Genomic DNA, 18,451 nt, shown 5'->3' with positions numbered 1-18,451 from the left:
TTGATCCTCATAACAACTCTAGGAGGTAGATGCTATTATGATCTATATTTTATAGTTGGAGAAACTAAGGCAGACAGAAGTTGAATGATTTGCCCAAAGTCACACAGCTAGTCAGTGTCCGAGTTCAGATTTTTACTCAAATAATCCTGACTTCACATCCTGCAATATATTTACTGACCCACCAAATCTAAATGCTAAAGTAATTTTTAATATTATAATTTGGGAAATTTGTGGGAGGGGGAAAATAGAATTTAATACTGCTTTGGTGCCTTTCACATGTTATCTCTACCAATCTCAACAAAATTGTTACCAAAAAAAGTAACTGGTAAAACCTAAAGTTATATGGAATGTGAGTTATTATTGCTTCACTTAACCTTCAGATTCACTCTTCTATTCATTTTTACAGATAGGATATTGAGGTTCAGAGAGGGGAAACCCAAGAACTGCAACTCAGATTTTATAGGATGATAGCATCTAAGAGACCTTCCTTTGATAAGATAGCCTTTTGACCTCTGAGAGTATAGTAAGCTAGGATTTGAAACCATCTCCTCTCACTCCAAATTCAGCACTTTTTCTACGCCATCATTTTTCAGGATACATCTACTTTTTTTTTGTTTGTTTGTTTCCTTTTGTAGGATTTCATTTTAAGAGTATCTTGTTTATTTGGAATAATAACATGATATTGTATTATAGACTAATGAATATTGCTGCTGGTAGCATTATAATTATAATAGCTCTGGAGAGTAATCCTCAATATCCTTTTTTGTTTTGTTTTGTTTTGAGGCAATTGGGGGTTAAGTGACTTGCCCAGGGTCACACAGCTAGAAGTATTGAGTGTCAGAGGCCATATCTATCCACTCCTTATCCACTGCACCACCTAGCTGCCCCCTCCCCATTTTTCTGATATACTTTTTTTTTTTTGCACTAGACCTGGGATTGTATTGGGGTAAAAAACTCCCAAAGAGAAAATACCCTCTCTCCTCACAGATCTGCAACTTGATATTGCCTAGGAGCATTGAGAGGCTCAATGCCTTGTCCAAAGTCATCAAGTCAGTGGGGGTCAGGAAAGGCACCTAAACCTTACTCAACCACACTTCAAATCGCAGCTGCTCAACCACTAACCCACAGCTACCTGTCCTGTGGGAACCATAAATGGGGTCTGAAATTACTGGCTTCTAGGTTGCATCTGCTGTTAGGATCTTCTGCCCTCTTGTGGTTGAGTCTGGTAGCACCGAGTTTAGGGTTTTATATAATAGCTAGCTAATCTTCCCACATAGTAAATCAATTGCTCAGTCAACATAGAATAATTATAGTTACCATCTATGTAGCGCTTTATGGTTGCCAAAGTGCTTTATATATGTTAGTTCATTTTAGCTGCACAAAATGTTATGTATTTATATTCACTTCACATTCAGAAGTGAATGGACTTAGAATCAGAAAGACCTCAATTGACATTTGACTTTAGGATCAAGAAGACCTGAATTGTCACATACTAGCTGTATGACCTTCAGCAAGTCATTTAACCTATGTCTCAGTCTCACTTTTCTCATCTGTGAAATGAGAGCCATAAATCTCTTGTTCAGTTGTATCCAACTCTTCATGACCCCATTTGGGGTTCCCTTGGCAAAGATACTGGAGTGCTTTGCATTTCTTCCACCAGCTCATTTTACAGATGAGGACACTGAGGCAAACAGGATTAAGTGACTTGCTCAGGATCACGCAGCTAGTAAATATCTGAGGCCAGATTTGAATTCTCGAACAAGAATTTTCCCGAGTACTTTATCCATCTAGCTATCCTGAGTGATAAACAGCATCCACCTAACTAACAGAACTGCTGTGAGAACCAAATGACACAACCTGGATTAAGGCAAACCTTAAAGTGATATATAATTGAGAGATATCATTATTATGTTACAACATGCCTGGCACTGTGCACTGGGAATACAAGTACAAAGAAAGAGCTGAGTAAATGCTTTCTCAGGCAATTATGCTGTAAAAACAAAATCTAAAAGATGGGTTTCCTTACTAAAACAACTTATACTTGTATACTGAACTGTAACTTCTTCTGACAGAGTCAGGATTCAAATCCAAGTCTTCTGACCCTTAACCATTACTTTTTCCATTGCTACCTCATTTTGGTTATGGCAGAATTGGCACAAGAAAGTGGGAATGAGGGCCAACACCAACTTGGGACCTACCTGGCCTGCCCTCTGTCGGGAGAAGGCATCCACCAGGGCTTCCACACCATAATCCAAAAGCATGGAGGTATTGAACACAAACTGCTCATAGCTGTATTCCTCCTGTCCCACCACAAAGGAGTCAGGCATTAGTGGGTGCCAGTGATAGAGATGGTTAAATTCCACAGAGATGTGGTTCTGATACTGAAACTGGATTCCAAAAAGCAGTTCAGGGTCAAACTTCAGCTTCAAGAAATATCCACTGAGATGCTGCACATAGTCTTCAATGACGATCTTGATGGTCTCCCCTGGAGGAATTAATCAGGTCAGAAGGATCAGAGAAGAAAGAGGCCATAGCTCCTTCTTCCCTTTCTTGAGCTGAACTGGGTCATTCATGAGGCAGTACTGAGAGAGGCAGAGAGTACCAAATCTGCAGGTTCAGACAAGCTGAGTCCTGGATCTACTATTTACAACCCCTGGGAATTAAATAAATTCTTTGGCAGTTGGGCCTAAATGTTCTAATCTGTAAAATGAGAGGACTTGACTGAAGTCTAAAATGTCAAATCTATCTTCCTATCTGGGGACTACCCTAACTCCTAACTCTGAAAATTCCTTAAAGGGCTCAAAAGATAGGTTCCCCAAGAGCCTCAGGCACCATCACACAGGAAAACCAAACCCCAATCTCAGAGAAGGAAAATACTCACAAAAAAGGTGAAACAATGTCCCAGTCATGTAGGTAGAATGTAGGTAGAATCAAAGAATGCCACAACTGTATCAAACCTCATGTAATGTTTACAGATGGGAAGGGAGTGGGAAAGATGGGCATGAATCTAGAATCACTAGAGCTCACTCAATTCTTGCTTGTCCATTTATCTTGCATCTTTCCCTCTCTTGAACTTTTCCTGTCCCTCCTCCAAGTCATCCCTGGTAAATTATACTAATTCTAGTTGAGACAAGTCCCCACCCTATAACCTCTCCCTAGAGAAGTCTATCTGCTCAAAAGGACAGGAACTGATGAGTCAGAGGGAAGGGGGGATGAGGGGGTCACCAGAGTAATGTCAGGGAGGGATCCTTCAGGATGGCTAAGCAGGAAATGATCTGACATTCAGGCAACAATGACCCCAAAACCTAGGAATGCCCAGCCTCTGAATCATTCTTGTCTCCCTGTCCTAACCAACAAGAAGCAAGCAGGTGGGAAATGTTCAAAAGAACTCAGTTAAGGCACTCTTATTGGAGAGCCTAACAAAGTCTGCTATGTCGTTTAGGAGAAAAGATGGAATTCCTCACTAAGCCTTATTCTTTCTTGGCCGAGATGGTTTATGGAGACAAAGAAGCATTTGCCAGCTAGACTGGTAGATTTTAATGTGCTATGAACTATGAAGAGCATAAAAACCTCATGCTCAATAGCTATGATCGATATCTTGAAGTTAATTTGTACCTGATGGGATTTTTTTTTTTCATTTTCATCTGGATAGAATTTATTTCAGATGTCCCATGTGTTACTTTGCATGCCAATGGCGATTGATGCTTCATAAATTTTAATGAACAAACTTATGATGATTTTATTCTTCAATAATAAAATAAATAAATATTAAATTTATACTACTTAATGTTACTACCAGCACTGGAAAGCTTGTGAATATATAAAGTACTTGTCCTATTTATGCCTTTGCCTTCTGATTTATGATTGTGCTCACTTTCCATCTACTCTGTGCATATTTTATATATATATATATATATATATATATATGGTTATATATATGTATATATATGGTTATTTTCATATTATCTCATCCATTAGATTGTGAACTTCTTGAGACAACACATTTTTGTGTTTCTTTGTGTTCTCCTTGGCATCATGCCTAGCACATGGCTGGCATGTGATAAAACTTTATGACCAGCTAACTTATAAATAAAAGGTTATAAGAATCTACATGTATTCAGCTAATTCTATTACTAAGGAAGATTAGCTCAGTAATTAATTACAATGGGAAAGCTAGAGAAATACATTTAATTCATTTCCATATTTATATTGAGCTGGACTCCCCCTTGGGAAAGAAAGTAGTTGTTAACTAGAAGAGACCATGATCAATGAGAATTTCAAATTTGCCTAGAGGAACAGGAACTAGGATCCTAAATCCTTTGACCTTCATCCCTTAGCCTAGCTTTCCAGAGGCAGGCCTGGCTAACACAAGATATCCTAGGGGAGAAAATTAACAGGCTTTACATAATAGTTAGCATTTATATAGCATTTCAAAGTACATGTTAAATATTTTTCTCATTTAATCTCACAACAGTAACCCTGAGAGGTATGTGCTATCTAATGATCCCCATTTTGCAGATGGGGAAATTGAGTCAGGAGTTAAATGATTTATCCAAGCTAAGATGATCAGTAAGTATCTAAAGTCAATTTTGAGATCCAGTCTTCCTCCCCCAGGTCAATTGATCTATCCTCTGTACCACCTACCCAGAATAGAGCTCCACATATGAAATCTTAGAAAACAGAACCTAGAATGTCAGCAGTGCAAAAAGGCCTCAGAGATTCAGGCAAGGGAGCCCTACCCACTTGCCAAAGCTCACATAGCCAATACCTGGAATATAGCCAAAACACAACCTCAAGACCAGTTCTTTTTGTTTCATCACATTCCCCAGTACCGCTGCTCCCAATGTAGGCTTTGGGGAAAGGAACCTCCAACATCTCCTTGACAAATCTGGATCTGGGCACAGAGCTTCCCCTCACCTATGAGGATGAGTCGGGTTGTCTGAAAGAGTTGCTCATCATTCCAGGTGGGGTGCTCATCTCGCAAGATGTCACAGACACGATTATGCTCCCGAAGCCAGATGGTAGCATACATCATGAGGCCTGGGAGCAGCCCAAACACCTCCTGGCCCACGGCCATCTGTTGAGCTTCAGGCACATTTGCGGGGTACTTCATGGACACTTGAGTCTCAGCCACTGATGGTGGATACATCTCCCCATCCACCATCTACAAGAGAATCAAAGGACCTGGTCACCTATAACTTAGTCATATCCTCTAGAATCCTACCCATAAGAGGAGTCTTAGGAGCAATGCTGTAACTGACCTTCCAGCTCTCTCCAGTGGCAGAGAATTCAATATCTCCTAAGACAACCAGTCCTATTGCTGGATAGTTCTGATGATAAGAAGCCTTATGCTGAGCTCAAATTTGTCTGTTACCCATTTAAATTTCTGTTCCATGTGATAGTTTTGCAGAAATCTGAAGTCAGCAGTAAGTAATATCCCCTCTCCAAACATCAGGTTAGCCTGTCCCTCTTCTTGCCCCTGAACCCATTCTGCATATCTGACTATAAGTGTCACTGTTTCACATAGCATGGAGGGATAGGGGATCAAAGAATTATTAGGCATCTCCACTTCTGACCTGTATGTCTCTCACCCAAAGTATATCCAAAAGAAAGGAAGTCCTTTGCACTTAAACCCACTTTATACCAAACCTTCTACTCCTCCTTCTGGCTACTCCAGAGCTGGCAAGGGCTCAGACTTTATTTTGCAGAACCCCAAGACTACCTGAAATTTGAGCTTTCCATCCTTAAAAAGACGGAGTTGATACTGGCGCTCCAAGTTGTCTCCATAAATGTGGCCGAGGTCCACCTAAGAAGACCAGAGAGGGGACTCAATTAATATGGTCAGGTTTTTCCTGCCTGTAAATTAGGACTTTGGAGAGAGGTGAGAACAAAATGTAAACACTAGGACCAACGTAAGAGCGTAGATGACCCCACAAGGATTCTTTTAATCTGAGGGCTCTATGAAATCCCAATTGCAGCCAGATCAGGTGATCCTAGCTCAGTAGGCAAACTGAGTCCCTGGCACAACCAGCAAATGGCCCCAAATCAAGAAGTTTGAGATAATGTCCCAGGAGCAGAGCTCAACTTTAAAAGTCACAAAATAGTTCAAAAATGAGCAAAACAAAAAAAGCCCTGATTACAGAAAGCTACAATAGCAAAAGAGAAGATCAAAACACAAACTCAGAAGATGGACCACAATGTCAAAATGCCTACATGTAAAACTCAAAGAGAAATAAGTATAAATTGATCTCAAGCCCAAAAATGTCCACCCTAGAAGAGCTCAAAAAGGATTTTAACAACCAAATAATAGAGGTAGAAGAAAAATTGGGAAAAGAAATGAGAGGGATGCAAGAGAATCATGAAAAAATAGTCATCACTTACACGAACTGATGCTGAGTGAAATGAGCAGGACCAGGAGATCATTATATACTTCAATAACAATACTATATGATGACCAGTTCTGATGGACCAGGCCATTCTCAGCAACGAGATCAACCAAATCATTTCCAATGGAGCAGTAATGAACTGAACTCAGCTATGCCCAGAAAAGAACTCTGGGAGATGACTAAAACCATTACATTGAATTCTAATCCCTATATTTATGCACACCTGCATTTTTGATTTCCTTCACAAGCTAATTGTACAATATTTAAGAGTCTGATTCTTTTTGTACAGCAAAATAACGTTTTGGTCATGTATACTTATTGTGTATCTAATTTATATTTTAATATATTTAACATCTACTGGTCATCCTGCCATCTAGGGAGGGGTGGGGGTAAGAGGTGAAAAATTGGAACAAGAGGTTTGGCAATTGTTAATGCTGTAAAGTTACCCATGCATATATCCTGTAAATAAAAGGCTATTAAATAAAAAAAAGAAAAAAGAAAAAAAAAAGAAAAAATAGTCATCAACTTGGAAAAAGATAACAACTCCTTAAAAAGTAAAATCAGCCAAATGGAAAAGAAGGTACAAAAGTTAACTGAAAAAAATAATTTCTTCCCCTTTTTTAAAAAAAAGGCAATTAGGATTAAGTGACTTGCCCAGGGTCACACAGCTAGTAAGTGTTAAGTATCTGAGACTGGATTTGAATTCGGATCCTCCTGACTCTAGGACCAGTGCTCTATTCACTGTGCCATTTAGCTAACCCCCAAAAAAAATCATTTTTAAAAAATTAGAATTGGGCAAGTGGAAACAAAGGACTCTAAGAGAAATCAAGAATCAATCAGAATCAAAAGAATGAAAAAAATTTTAAAAATAAAATAAAATACCTCATTGGAAAAACAACTGATCTCTAAAACAGATACAGAATAGATAGTGTGGTAGTATTACCAGTGGTTCTCAAACCTTTGTTCTCAGTATCTTCATGTTGTTAAAAAAAAAAAACTATCGAGGATCTGTTCAAAGAGTTTTTGTTCACATGGGTTATATTTATAGCTATTTACTATATTAAAAATAAAAAATAATTTTGAATTTGTAGACCCTCTGAAAGGGTTTCAGAGACCCCAACAATTCTTTGGTCTACACTTTGAGGACCACTGTATTAGACTATCTAAAAGCCATTTTTTAAAAAAGAACTTGAATAGCAGGGTAAAACAACACTGAAAGAAATCCCAAAATGAAAACTCCCAGGAATTATAGTCAAATTCCAGAATTCTTGGGTCAAGAAGAAAATACTGCAAGCATCCAGAAACAAATAATTCAGATATCAAGGAGTCACAGTTAAAATTACACTGGATTTAGCAGCTTCCTCATTAAAAGAGCATAAAGCTTTGAAGATGATATCCTGGAAGGCAAAAAAACTATAATTACAAGCAAAAACCAATGACCTACCAAAATTAAGCATAAAGTTTCAGGAGGGAAAAAGGATATTCAATAAAATAAGAGACTTTTAAACTTTCATGATGAAAAGACCAGAGGTGAACAGAAAATCTGACTTTCAAATACAAGATTCAAGAGAAGCATAAAAAGGTAAACAGGAAAGGGGAAAAGTTTTCATTCAATAAAGTTAATTGTTTGTATCTCTACATGGGAAGGTGATACTTGTAACTCTTATGAACTATATCTCCCTTAGAGCAGTGAAACAGAGCAAGAGGATACAAGTTGACTTTGATGGAATGACAACCTAGGGGTCTGACAGAAAGATCTCTCCAAAGATCTCTCCCATGCCAAAAGAGACTTTGATGATCAAGTTCATTTCCCTTCTTTTACAGATGAGGAAACTGAGATCCCAAAGAAAATCACTAGCTCAAAGTGACAGTCAGATCACTTGACTACAAATATATATACATACACACACATATATATACACATACATATACATACATATAACATATACGTGTATGTATGCATTATTATACAGGGAATAGAATTAAGGAACTCACCCCATGGCCCAGGGCTTTAGTAAAGCCAGGGCCCATCTTGCCAGATGTTTTGAAGAATTGATGGGTAAAATGCTGGGCAAAGAAGGCAAACAGAAGATTGGTCCCCTGAGGGTCTGGCACAAATTCATTCCGCAACAGGAAGCGTCGGGCCAGCAACTCTGGATCTGGCAGCTGTTTATTTCCTATGAGGAAAGGAGTCATGGTGGAGCAGGCTGAGGAGGTTCCCATAATCCAGTCAACCAAAGAATATTGCCTGGTTCCTCAATACCTCTTGGGCCCACCCACCCTCAGCTCATCTGAGCCAGATTGGAAAGAAAAAGAGAAAGAAAGAAAGGAAAGAAAGAAAAGAAAAAAGAAAGGAAAGAAAGAAAGAGGGAAGGAAGGAAGGAAGGAAGGAAGGAAGGAAGGAAGGAAGGAAGGAAGGAAGGAAGGAAGGAAGGAAGGAAGGAAGGGAAGGAAGGAAGGAAGGAAAGGAAGGAAGGAAAGGAAGGAAGGAAGGAAGGGAAATTATTAGGAGTCTAGGAAGCTGGCTTATGACCTTTCTCTAAGCTAACTCAATTGTGTTATGCTAAGGAAGTCACTGAATATCTCCAGGGTCTCAGTTCCCTCATCTGTGATAGAATAATTTCCCTTCATGAGGATTTCCTGAGACTCAGCTGAGAGAATCACAGCCCTTAGAGGTCCTCTAGTACAAATGGCTTCTGGACATTCTCTATAGTATCTTCAATAAGGGATGATTCAGGTTATACTTGTAGATTGTTAATGAAGGGGGAACTCACTCCTTTTCAAGGCATAGCCCATTTCACTTCTGACCAATTATGAGTGTCAGGGGGTTTTAATTATGCTGAATTGAAATATAACTCTACTATGGCAACTTCTTTCCTCACCTCCTCCACCTCACCCTTTGCTACTAGTTTTGTCCTTAAGATCCACATGACGCCCCTTCAAGTACTTGAAGAACTACATCCTGTCCTTTGTAAGTCTTCTCCTTTCCAGGTTAAATATTCCAAGTTTGGTCTCACCATTCTGTTTGTCCTCCTTGGAAACTCTGCCGGACTGTCAACATCCCCCTAACATGCAGAACCCAGAATGCAACAAAGATGGAGTCTGACCAGGCAGAAGGCAGCAAAACAATAATCTAGCTCCCTTCAGTCATATCTTCATTGTGATGTGATGGAAAGAATTCAGGATTTGGGGATCAGAGTACTGAGCTCAGACTCATCTACTTCTTGGCTGGGTGAGATTGAGAAAGTCACTTAAGCTCCCTAGACCTCAGTTTCTTCATCTATAAATATAGTAGGTAGATCAGATAATCTCTGAGATGCTGTCCAGCTCTAAATTCTTTGACCATAATATAGCCTGGGATTAAGAAGACCCCCCCATCACTCAATGCTGAACCCCTGGGTTACCACCACCCCTAAGCCAAGAAATTACCTTTGAACCCCATAGGGGTAGGGCAGTCTTCAGGTACAGGGGCTAGCACCCGAGTATAGAAGCTCAAATTGGCATAGGACTCCCAGCTGATATAGCCATGTTCCGAGTTGTAGGTGGGTGGACTAGGAATCAGGTTTGCTCGAACTTTGGGAAGAGAGGGACAGAACAATCCCTTAGGCATAAAGACTTTTAGGTCACTGCCCTCAGGGATTTCCCATAGGAGAGGGACAGAGGATCCTTGTGCTCAAAGCACACCCAGTGGGAGAGGGAGAGAGAGAACTCTTGACCTTAAGAAGCTGCGCAGGCTGAAAAGAAGACAAGCCCTCTCATGCAGGAACAACAGTGCCCCAGTACGAAGGGGGAAATAGGAGACATAAGATTAAAGGAACCCCAAAGTTCCAACATAGTTGGTAAAAGCTTTATCTGACATCAAACTGACTCTAGTATTTATGTCTGCTGAACTTATCAGATGCAGTGAATTCCTCTAACTTAGTAAAGCAGAACATCTTGATGTTCCATAGATTACCCGGAACCCAAGGCCCAGACAAACCCCAAACTAAAAATTCCCTTTGAAGCTGCTGTCCCTTGAACCAATATAGTCACTCCAGATCCAGGACCTCCCCATTGGCCTCCCTGGTGAGGGGGAAAGTTGACAAATTGGGATAAAGATTCTGGCTCTAATTTTTGATAGTCTGTGTCTTAACATCTCCTCCAGTTTTAACATTCTAATTTCTCTAACTTTAACCTTCTAATTTCTAGCATTGTTTGTTTTAGGGTATCTTTCAGATTAAACACTATATTCTAGCCTAACACTTTCTAATACATTATATTCAATACCCCTATAGCTCCTTTCAGATATGAGGATAAAGAAGGATACTCATGGATGCAGATTCCCAAAGATGTGATAGGGATTGGAACAGAGACATACCTGTAAGCACAAGTCTCATGAGAACATCTCGTAAGAAGGTAGAGTTGATAATGTTCCAGATACAGCGACCATGGGTCAAGATGAAGTGGTAGAAAGAAGGGCTGGGGCGCAAGGCTTCCCGGATTCTAGTCCATAGCTCCGCTGGTATGGGAGAGAGTAGCAGGCAGAAATCTCATCAGACATCCTCCAGTGCAGGCTCAGAGGAATATAGAGATACAGGAGGGCAGGAAGAATGGGGGGGAAGGGGTGTCAAGGAAAGAAGGAGAGGTGAGGCAAAGATGGTAAAGGATGGGGACCCAGGGAGCAATACTCACGCACAGTGCAGTTGGAGCCATAGTAGCCAGTTTGGGTGCAATCACATTGGTAGCGGTTTAGGCCAAAGCGCACACAGACACCTTTGTGTTGACATGGGAAGTAACAGCAGGGGTTCACTGTGGGGAAAGAGTTTACAGAATTATGGGGAAAAGAAACATCTCTAAATATTCCATAAAATACTCCCCATATACTCACCAGTGATCAACCCCAGAAGACTCAAAAGTACCCAGATTCTCCCCCTTGACAAATGCCACAGTGGCACATGTACTTAGGATCATGTAAATTAGAGTTGAAAGAGGCTATAAATGGCCACCACATCCAAAAAGCACTTGCCTGCTTTTATAAACAAGAAAACTGATACCTAAGGGGGTTACATCACTCTCTCAGTGTCACACAAATAATAAGGAGCAAGCTTCAAATGCAGCTCCTCCAACTCCAAATCCATTGCACCAGATTTTCCCCTGCCCTTTCCCCATTTATCACTGGCCTCTCTGAGGGGAATCTGCCAGGACCCTAGCTTTCCTTCTTCCCACCTCATAAACCATTTTGACACCATCTGCTTCCCAACCACCACTTCACATCCCATAGAATTCAGGCATCTACTAGGGGTCCTCAAACTTTTTAAATTGGGGGGGGGGGCAGTTCACTGTCCCTCAGACTGTTGGAGGGCCGGATGACTATTGTAAAAACAAAAACTTTGTTTTGTGGGCCTTTAAATAAAGAAACTTCATATTTCCTTCACAAGCTAATTATACAATATTTCAGAGTCTGATTCTTTTTGTACAGCAAAATAACGTTTTGGTCATATATACTTATTGTGTATCTAATTTATATTTTAATGTATTTAACATCTACTGGTCATCCTGCCATCTAGGGAGGGGTGGGGGTAAGAGGTGAAAAATTGGAACAAGAGGTTTGGCAATTGTTAATGCTGTAAAGTTACCCATGCATATAACCTGTAAATAAAAGGCTATTAAATTAAAAAAAAAAAAAGAAAAGAAAAGAAACTTCATAGCCCTGGGTGAAGGGGATAAACATCCTCAGCTGCTGCATCTGGCCCGAGGGCTGTAGTTTGAGGACCCCTGAATTCTAAACTATCTAAAAGGAACCTGGTAGAACCAATAATGACTAAGACCACTAATGCTTTCCTCTCAGAATCTTTGTGACATTGATGTTCTGTGGCTCTCTTATCTCCCTGACTAATCTTTTTTATTTTCCTTTACCGGATCTTAACCCATGTCACACCCCTATCCAAGGGCTGTGTCATGGGCCCTCCTAATCTTCTTTTATCCATCTTTGTGATCTTATCAGCTTCCATGGCAACAACTCATATTTATGCAAATGACTCTCATATCTAAACATCCTCTTTATTCTCTAGAGGGAGAAAGTCCAGTTGCAGTTTTGCATCTCCTACTCCCTGTTGGATACTTCCAGCTGGATGTTCCATTAGCATGTCAAACTCAACATGTTGAAAATCAATCTCAGATCCAATCAAAAGGACTGTCTGAATGGAGGCAGCTTAGTTCCCTCATAACCATTCCTATAAAAATCTAAAAACACACCACACCAAATAATGAACAAGAAATCTAATAAGAAGCTACAGTGAATGACATCTTCCCAGAATTACATAAATAGTTCACGGTCAGCAGGAAAGGGGGACGCAAAGAAAGCCAGCATAGGTACAAAGAAGTGTGACAAATTGTCTGTATGACCATAGACTGGCCAGAGGTGTATGCTCTGTAAGGTCCTGTATCCAGAGGCAAGAAGAAGAGATTTGCCCACAAGAAATCCCAATGAGGGATAGAGGGATGGAAAATTACCTACAAGGACTTCGGAGACAACCAGGAGTGGCAGTGACCAATCCAGGAATGGCAGTAGGACTCAGACCAGAAGTTCCAAGGATCCTAGAACTCTGATTTGAGATACCATAAAGGATTCTGAAAATCTAATAATTTGAATTTCAAAGGTCCTGGGAGGAATTAAACCCAGGAGGTAGAGGTTAGGCAATTAGATGATACAGTGGATAGAGTGATGGGCTGTAATCATGAAGACTTGAGTTCAAATTTTGCCTCAAATACTGACTAGCTATGTCTACAATTGTCAAATGGAGATAACAGTATTACTTGCCTCCTAAGGTTATTATGAGGATCAAATGAGAAATATTTGTAAAGTACTTACACAGTATGTGTCACATAAATGCTTGATGCTATTATTGTTATAATTATTATTTTCACTATTATCAGAGTTAATCCAAGGCAAAAATAAAACCAAACAAGGTTGGCCGGCACATCCAAAAAAGAAACAGGAAATGGATCTTGGATATAGCACAAAGCCCCACTTCAGAAATTGAGGCTAGAGACATGAGTAAAAACAAGAAGATATAGAAAGACTATTATAAAAAATTATGAGATATCCAAAGATATCCAGAGATATCAAAAAATCCAAGTAGGAGAAAAGTAAAGAGAACAGTAAGTATTTATTAAGAATCTTTATGTGCTAGACACTATACTAAATGTTTTACAAATAAAAACTCATTCAATCCTCACAAAAGCCCTGTAAAGTAGGTGCTATCATTACCTTCATTTTATAGTTGAGGAAACTGACAAGTCAGTGATTAAGTGACTTTCCCAGGGTATCACAGCTAGTAAGTGTCAGAAACTCTTTTTGAATTCAGTTCTTCCTGACTCCATGCCTAGCATTCTTTCCAATCCATCAGCTGCTGAAGGAGAAAATAACTCCAAAGCCACTGCAAGAAGAATCTTTTTTTTTTTTTTTTTTTTTTTTTTTTTTTGTGCAAGAGTAACATGAATATCTGTAAAGGGCTGAAACTCTGGAGAAGTATACTTGAAGCAAGAATACTTACAACAAGGAGTTAACTCAGTGGAATTGATGAGATGATGGTTCTTTAGTATCCATATCCTTAATACTTAGCATGGTGATATAATAGTTCGTTAGTTCACACATACATAATATGCTATAATGATGTAATCAAACCAAGGTGTTTAAGGGCTAAGAAGGACTAGAAATGAGACATTCCATTTTTGCCCATTCTCCTGGTGGCTCTCCTGCACTCCTCCACTAAGATCAAGACTGGGGCGTAATAAAGATTCTAGACTCTATTCCTGATCATTCTCTAGGCATCTATCCTGCTGAGATCAAGGCCTAACTGAAGGACCTCTAGAAAGCTAGCCTGAACATTACAAATACCTAGAAGAAATACAGCAAGGGATAAAAATTTAAACAAAAGGTTTCAATTTGGAGCAAAGAACTGAAAGATTAAAGTGTTGAATAAATAAATAGCTTAGTTCTAAAAAGCTTAGAATAGAAAGTAGTAAATCTTAGTTTTGTACTAAGTAATGCATTCCCTAAAATTAGAATTGACCAAAGAGGAATCAGTGACTCCATTTAATTATGTGAAATGTTAGATCAAAATCAAAATATTGAAAAAATAAAAGAAAATGTAAGATATCTGGCCTCAAAAACATATGAAATCAAAAAAGATCAAGGATAGACAATCTAAGAATTACAAACTTCCCCCAAATCATAATTTAAATACTAAAAAATGAACAAACCTTGAGCAATATATTTCAAACAATACATAAATGAAAATTTTGCCAGATCTGTTAGAGTCAGAGAGCAAAATAAAAGCAGAAATAACCCACCAATCACCTCTTAAAAAGAAATTTCAAAATGAAAACACCTAGGAATATTACCATTAAATGCAGAGCTTCCTTGTCAAAGAAAAAATACTGTAAGCAGTCAGAGAGTTCAGATAGCAAAGAACCAAAGTCAAGATAATACAAGGCCTGACAACTTTCACTACAACTAAGAAGAGACCTTAGAATGCAATATTCCAAAAGGTAAAAATGAGGGTTTGCAGGTGAGATTAACTTAAACCTGTAAAGCTGAATTAACCCTTCTTCCCACTCCTACTTCTACTACCACCAAAAAAGAAAAAAAGGATCTTTAAAAGATGAGAGGACTTTCAAGCATTCCTAATGAAAAGTCCAAAGCTCATTAAGGGCTTTGAAATGGAAACTAAGACTGAAGAGAAACCTTGAAAAAAAGAAATCTGTTTGAGGAATTAGAAGAGGCTATATAATGATGCAGGGTTTTAATATCCTAAAAGGAAGAGAAAAACAAGTGTCCTTTTGAAACATTAATATGTTCAAGTCTGTTCTGTGAGTTTCAGATGGGAAACAAAAGAGAAAATAGAAGGAATCTAAAAGAGGAAGAATGGGGTAAACTCAATAGCTTTCATAATTAGGGGATATGTGAAGTTGTAGAGGAAATGGTAAGGACAGCAGATAGCAGATGAACTTTATTCGTATCTGAACTAGACAAATAAGAGCTAAAGACATACACACATACACAAAGAGATTGGCATAAAAATAAATCAAACTCAACAGAACAACAGACAAAAATAGGATGGGAGAAATTAAGAAGGAGGACAATAGTTATAAGAAAAATAGCTTCCGGATTCTGAAGAGAAGAATAAAAGGAAATAAATAAAAGCAAAAAATTGGAAACTGAGGGTCCATTATTCAAGGAATTACTGAAGAAATTGTGGTGCATTAATGTCATAAGAAACAGCAAAAGAGAATCCTGAAAAATATGAAATGATATAGTCAAGTGGGCAGAACTTGAAGAAAATTTGTTTATGATAACAACACTGTAAAGAAAAAAAACTTCAAAAGACCTAAGGATTATGATTAAAACAATGACCAGTCACATCATCAGAGAAACTTTGATGAAGAATGTTACTCACCTACTTAACAGAGAGCAGCAATGATTGTAGTAAAAGACACATTTTTGGACATGTTATTGTGTGAATTTATTTTGACTGATCATGCTTATTTGTAAGAAAGGATTTTATTCTTTTTTAATTAAGGAAGAAATATAACTAGGGTAGCAAGAATGATGTCCAAAAAATAAAAAGGGAAAAAAAGAGGTTCATTTAAACATTTTTAAAAGCACTCAGAGGAATGCAGAAAGAAGTTCTGAAGGAAACGCAAATAAATAAGCAGGACTGTTTTGAAAGGAAAGGGCTGAATTTATTATATACATTTTAAATAAACAAGAAGCATAAAATTAAAATTCACAATTTCATAAACAATCTTCTCTTTGTCTTCTATTTTGTATATGGAGATCCTCATATTTTTTTTATGTAAAAAAAATGTAAAAAAAAAAAAGCCACCCTTTCTTCTAACTTCTTTATTTCTGTTGATGGCAGTATCATCCTTCCAGTCATCCAGAGTCAAAATCTAAAACTCGGCCTCCACACCTCACTCACTCACCTTCACTATCCAATCAGTTGCAAAGAATTGTCAACGTTACCTCCAGAACATCTTATATAAAAGATGTCCCTCTCTTGACTCATACTACGAGCACCTTAGTTCAGGTCCTTATCACCACTCACATGGAGTACTACAATAATTTTCTCCTAATAGATCTCCCTAAATCTAGCTTCTGCCCCTTTCCAATCCATCTTCCCAATTACAATATTCACAGACTGCAGTGAAAAAAAACCAAAAAACAAAAAACACCTGTTCCAGTAGAATGACAGTGCTTTGAGGAACTTGGGGATTGTCTTGCTTTTGAATTGATATCCCCAGTGCCTAATACAGGTTCTGGAAATACCAGAACTTAATAAATGCCTATTCATACTTTGATAATATTTGTTAGAGCTTAGGGTGCTCTGTGAAAGTACATTTCACAAAACATTACTAAAAGGGAGTTGGGAGGAATAATATTAATCCTGTTATTTTAGGTGAGGAAAATAAGTTCATAAAGTCCACAGTTACACAACCAGTAAGTGAAAGAAAGTAAGTCAAGTAAAGTCAATAAACATTTATTAAGTACTTATTATTTGCCAGGCATTGTGCTAACCACTGGGGATATAAAGTAAGAGAAAAACAGTCCCTGTCCTCAAGGAGTTTACAATCTAAGGGAGGAGAAAATATGCAAATAACTAGTACAAACAAGAAAGACAAAGGAATAAACTGGATATAATATCAGAGGAAGCTACTCAGAATAAGGAAGACCTAGAAAGGCTTTTTACAGAAAGGGAGGCATTAGTTGGGATGTTAGCTGAGACTTGAAGGATACCAAGGAAGCCAAGAGACAGACATGAAGAGGAAGAGCATTACCGACATGGGGAACAACAGCAAGGAAAAATGCTCAGTCAGGAGATGGGGTGTCTTGTGTAAAGAAGAATAGGAATCAGAGTCACTAGGATCACAGAGTATGTGGTCATGGGATGTTATAAGAAGATGGGAAAGGTAGGAAACTGAATTCGATCTCAGGTCTTCTGACTACAAGTCCACATTGATTACATTTGAGTCCAAGTCCTGGCTCTTCTACATGCATTTTTCCTTTGCTCATTTCTTGAGTATTATAATAATTAATGATTATGCTATATTGATTATATTGTTATATTTATTAAAGCATATTTGTTTACTATATTTAGTATAATAATTGTTGTACTTCTTATGAATATGTTCTCCCTACTTTGTGGGACAATTATGAAGCTCTAATGAAAAAATGGATATAAAAGTACACAGAAAGGTATTAAGCAAAGCTTTTGATTAAAGTTTCCAACTATTTTTGTAGAGAAGAAGGGAGGGGGGAGGAGAAAGAATCAATTTTTATTATGTGCTTACTTAATGTCTTAAGTGTTTACTTAGAGTCACACCACTAAATTCTTTGCAAATATCTCATTTGATCCCTACAAAACATTGGGAATTAGATCATATTATGATCCCCATTTTATAGATGAGGAAATTGAGGCATATAAAAGTTACATGAGGTACCCAGTGAAACACAACTAATAAGTGACTGAGGCTGAACTTGAATTCCAGTCTTCTTGTCTCCAGAGTCAGCATCCTACCCACTGTATAACCTTACTGCCTCAGGATAGAGAAATATGAATTTTAAAACAATACATCCAGCTGGATTCAGAACTGGTTGGTTGACCAGGATCAAAGCATTAATTGCTAATGGTGCAATATCAACATGGAAGGAGGTCTCCAGTGAAGGACCCCAGGACCCTATAATCATCAAATTTGCAGATTTACAAAACTAGGAGGGACACTTAACACGATGTATGACAGAATCCAAAAAGGACACTACATATTGTACATTGTACAGACTAGTATATGGGGCTATACTCAATAAGATGACATTCAGTAGTGATAAAAGTCCTGAACTTACGTACAAAACAATCAACTTCACAATTATAAGCTATAGGAAGCTGGGAAGAACAATGATATTTTGGGGGGGAAATCTGATAAATATGGAAATATGTTTAGAAGAATTGCATATGTTTAACCTATATTAGCTTACTTGCTGTCTAGGAGAGGGGGGAGGAAGGGAAAGAAAGAAAGAAGAAAAA

General features: G+C 38.3%; 1 protein-coding gene across 2 annotated transcripts in view; it reads right to left on the bottom strand.

Moving 5' to 3' along the window:
• PTGS1 (prostaglandin-endoperoxide synthase 1) overlaps positions 1–18,451 on the bottom strand; it is a 45,453-nt gene that overhangs the window by 5,932 nt on the left and 21,070 nt on the right. For both annotated transcript variants that reach the window (XM_031954249.1, XM_031954250.1), the window contains 7 exons: positions 11,058–11,174; positions 10,744–10,884; positions 9,816–9,959; positions 8,382–8,563; positions 5,723–5,806; positions 4,918–5,164; positions 2,199–2,485 (listed from right to left, as the gene is read on the bottom strand). In XM_031954249.1, the coding sequence (XP_031810109.1) occupies positions 2,199–2,485; positions 4,918–5,164; positions 5,723–5,806; positions 8,382–8,563; positions 9,816–9,959; positions 10,744–10,884; positions 11,058–11,174 (1,202 nt within the window). The remainder of the gene's footprint in view (positions 1–2,198; positions 2,486–4,917; positions 5,165–5,722; positions 5,807–8,381; positions 8,564–9,815; positions 9,960–10,743; positions 10,885–11,057; positions 11,175–18,451) is intronic.

The sequence above is a fragment of the Sarcophilus harrisii genome, chromosome 2 (genome assembly GCF_902635505.1).
Source record: "Sarcophilus harrisii chromosome 2, mSarHar1.11, whole genome shotgun sequence".
Classification (NCBI taxonomy): Eukaryota; Metazoa; Chordata; class Mammalia; order Dasyuromorphia; family Dasyuridae; genus Sarcophilus; species Sarcophilus harrisii.
Note: the sequence above shows the minus strand (reverse complement) of the source record. Positions and strands in the feature narration are given on the sequence as shown.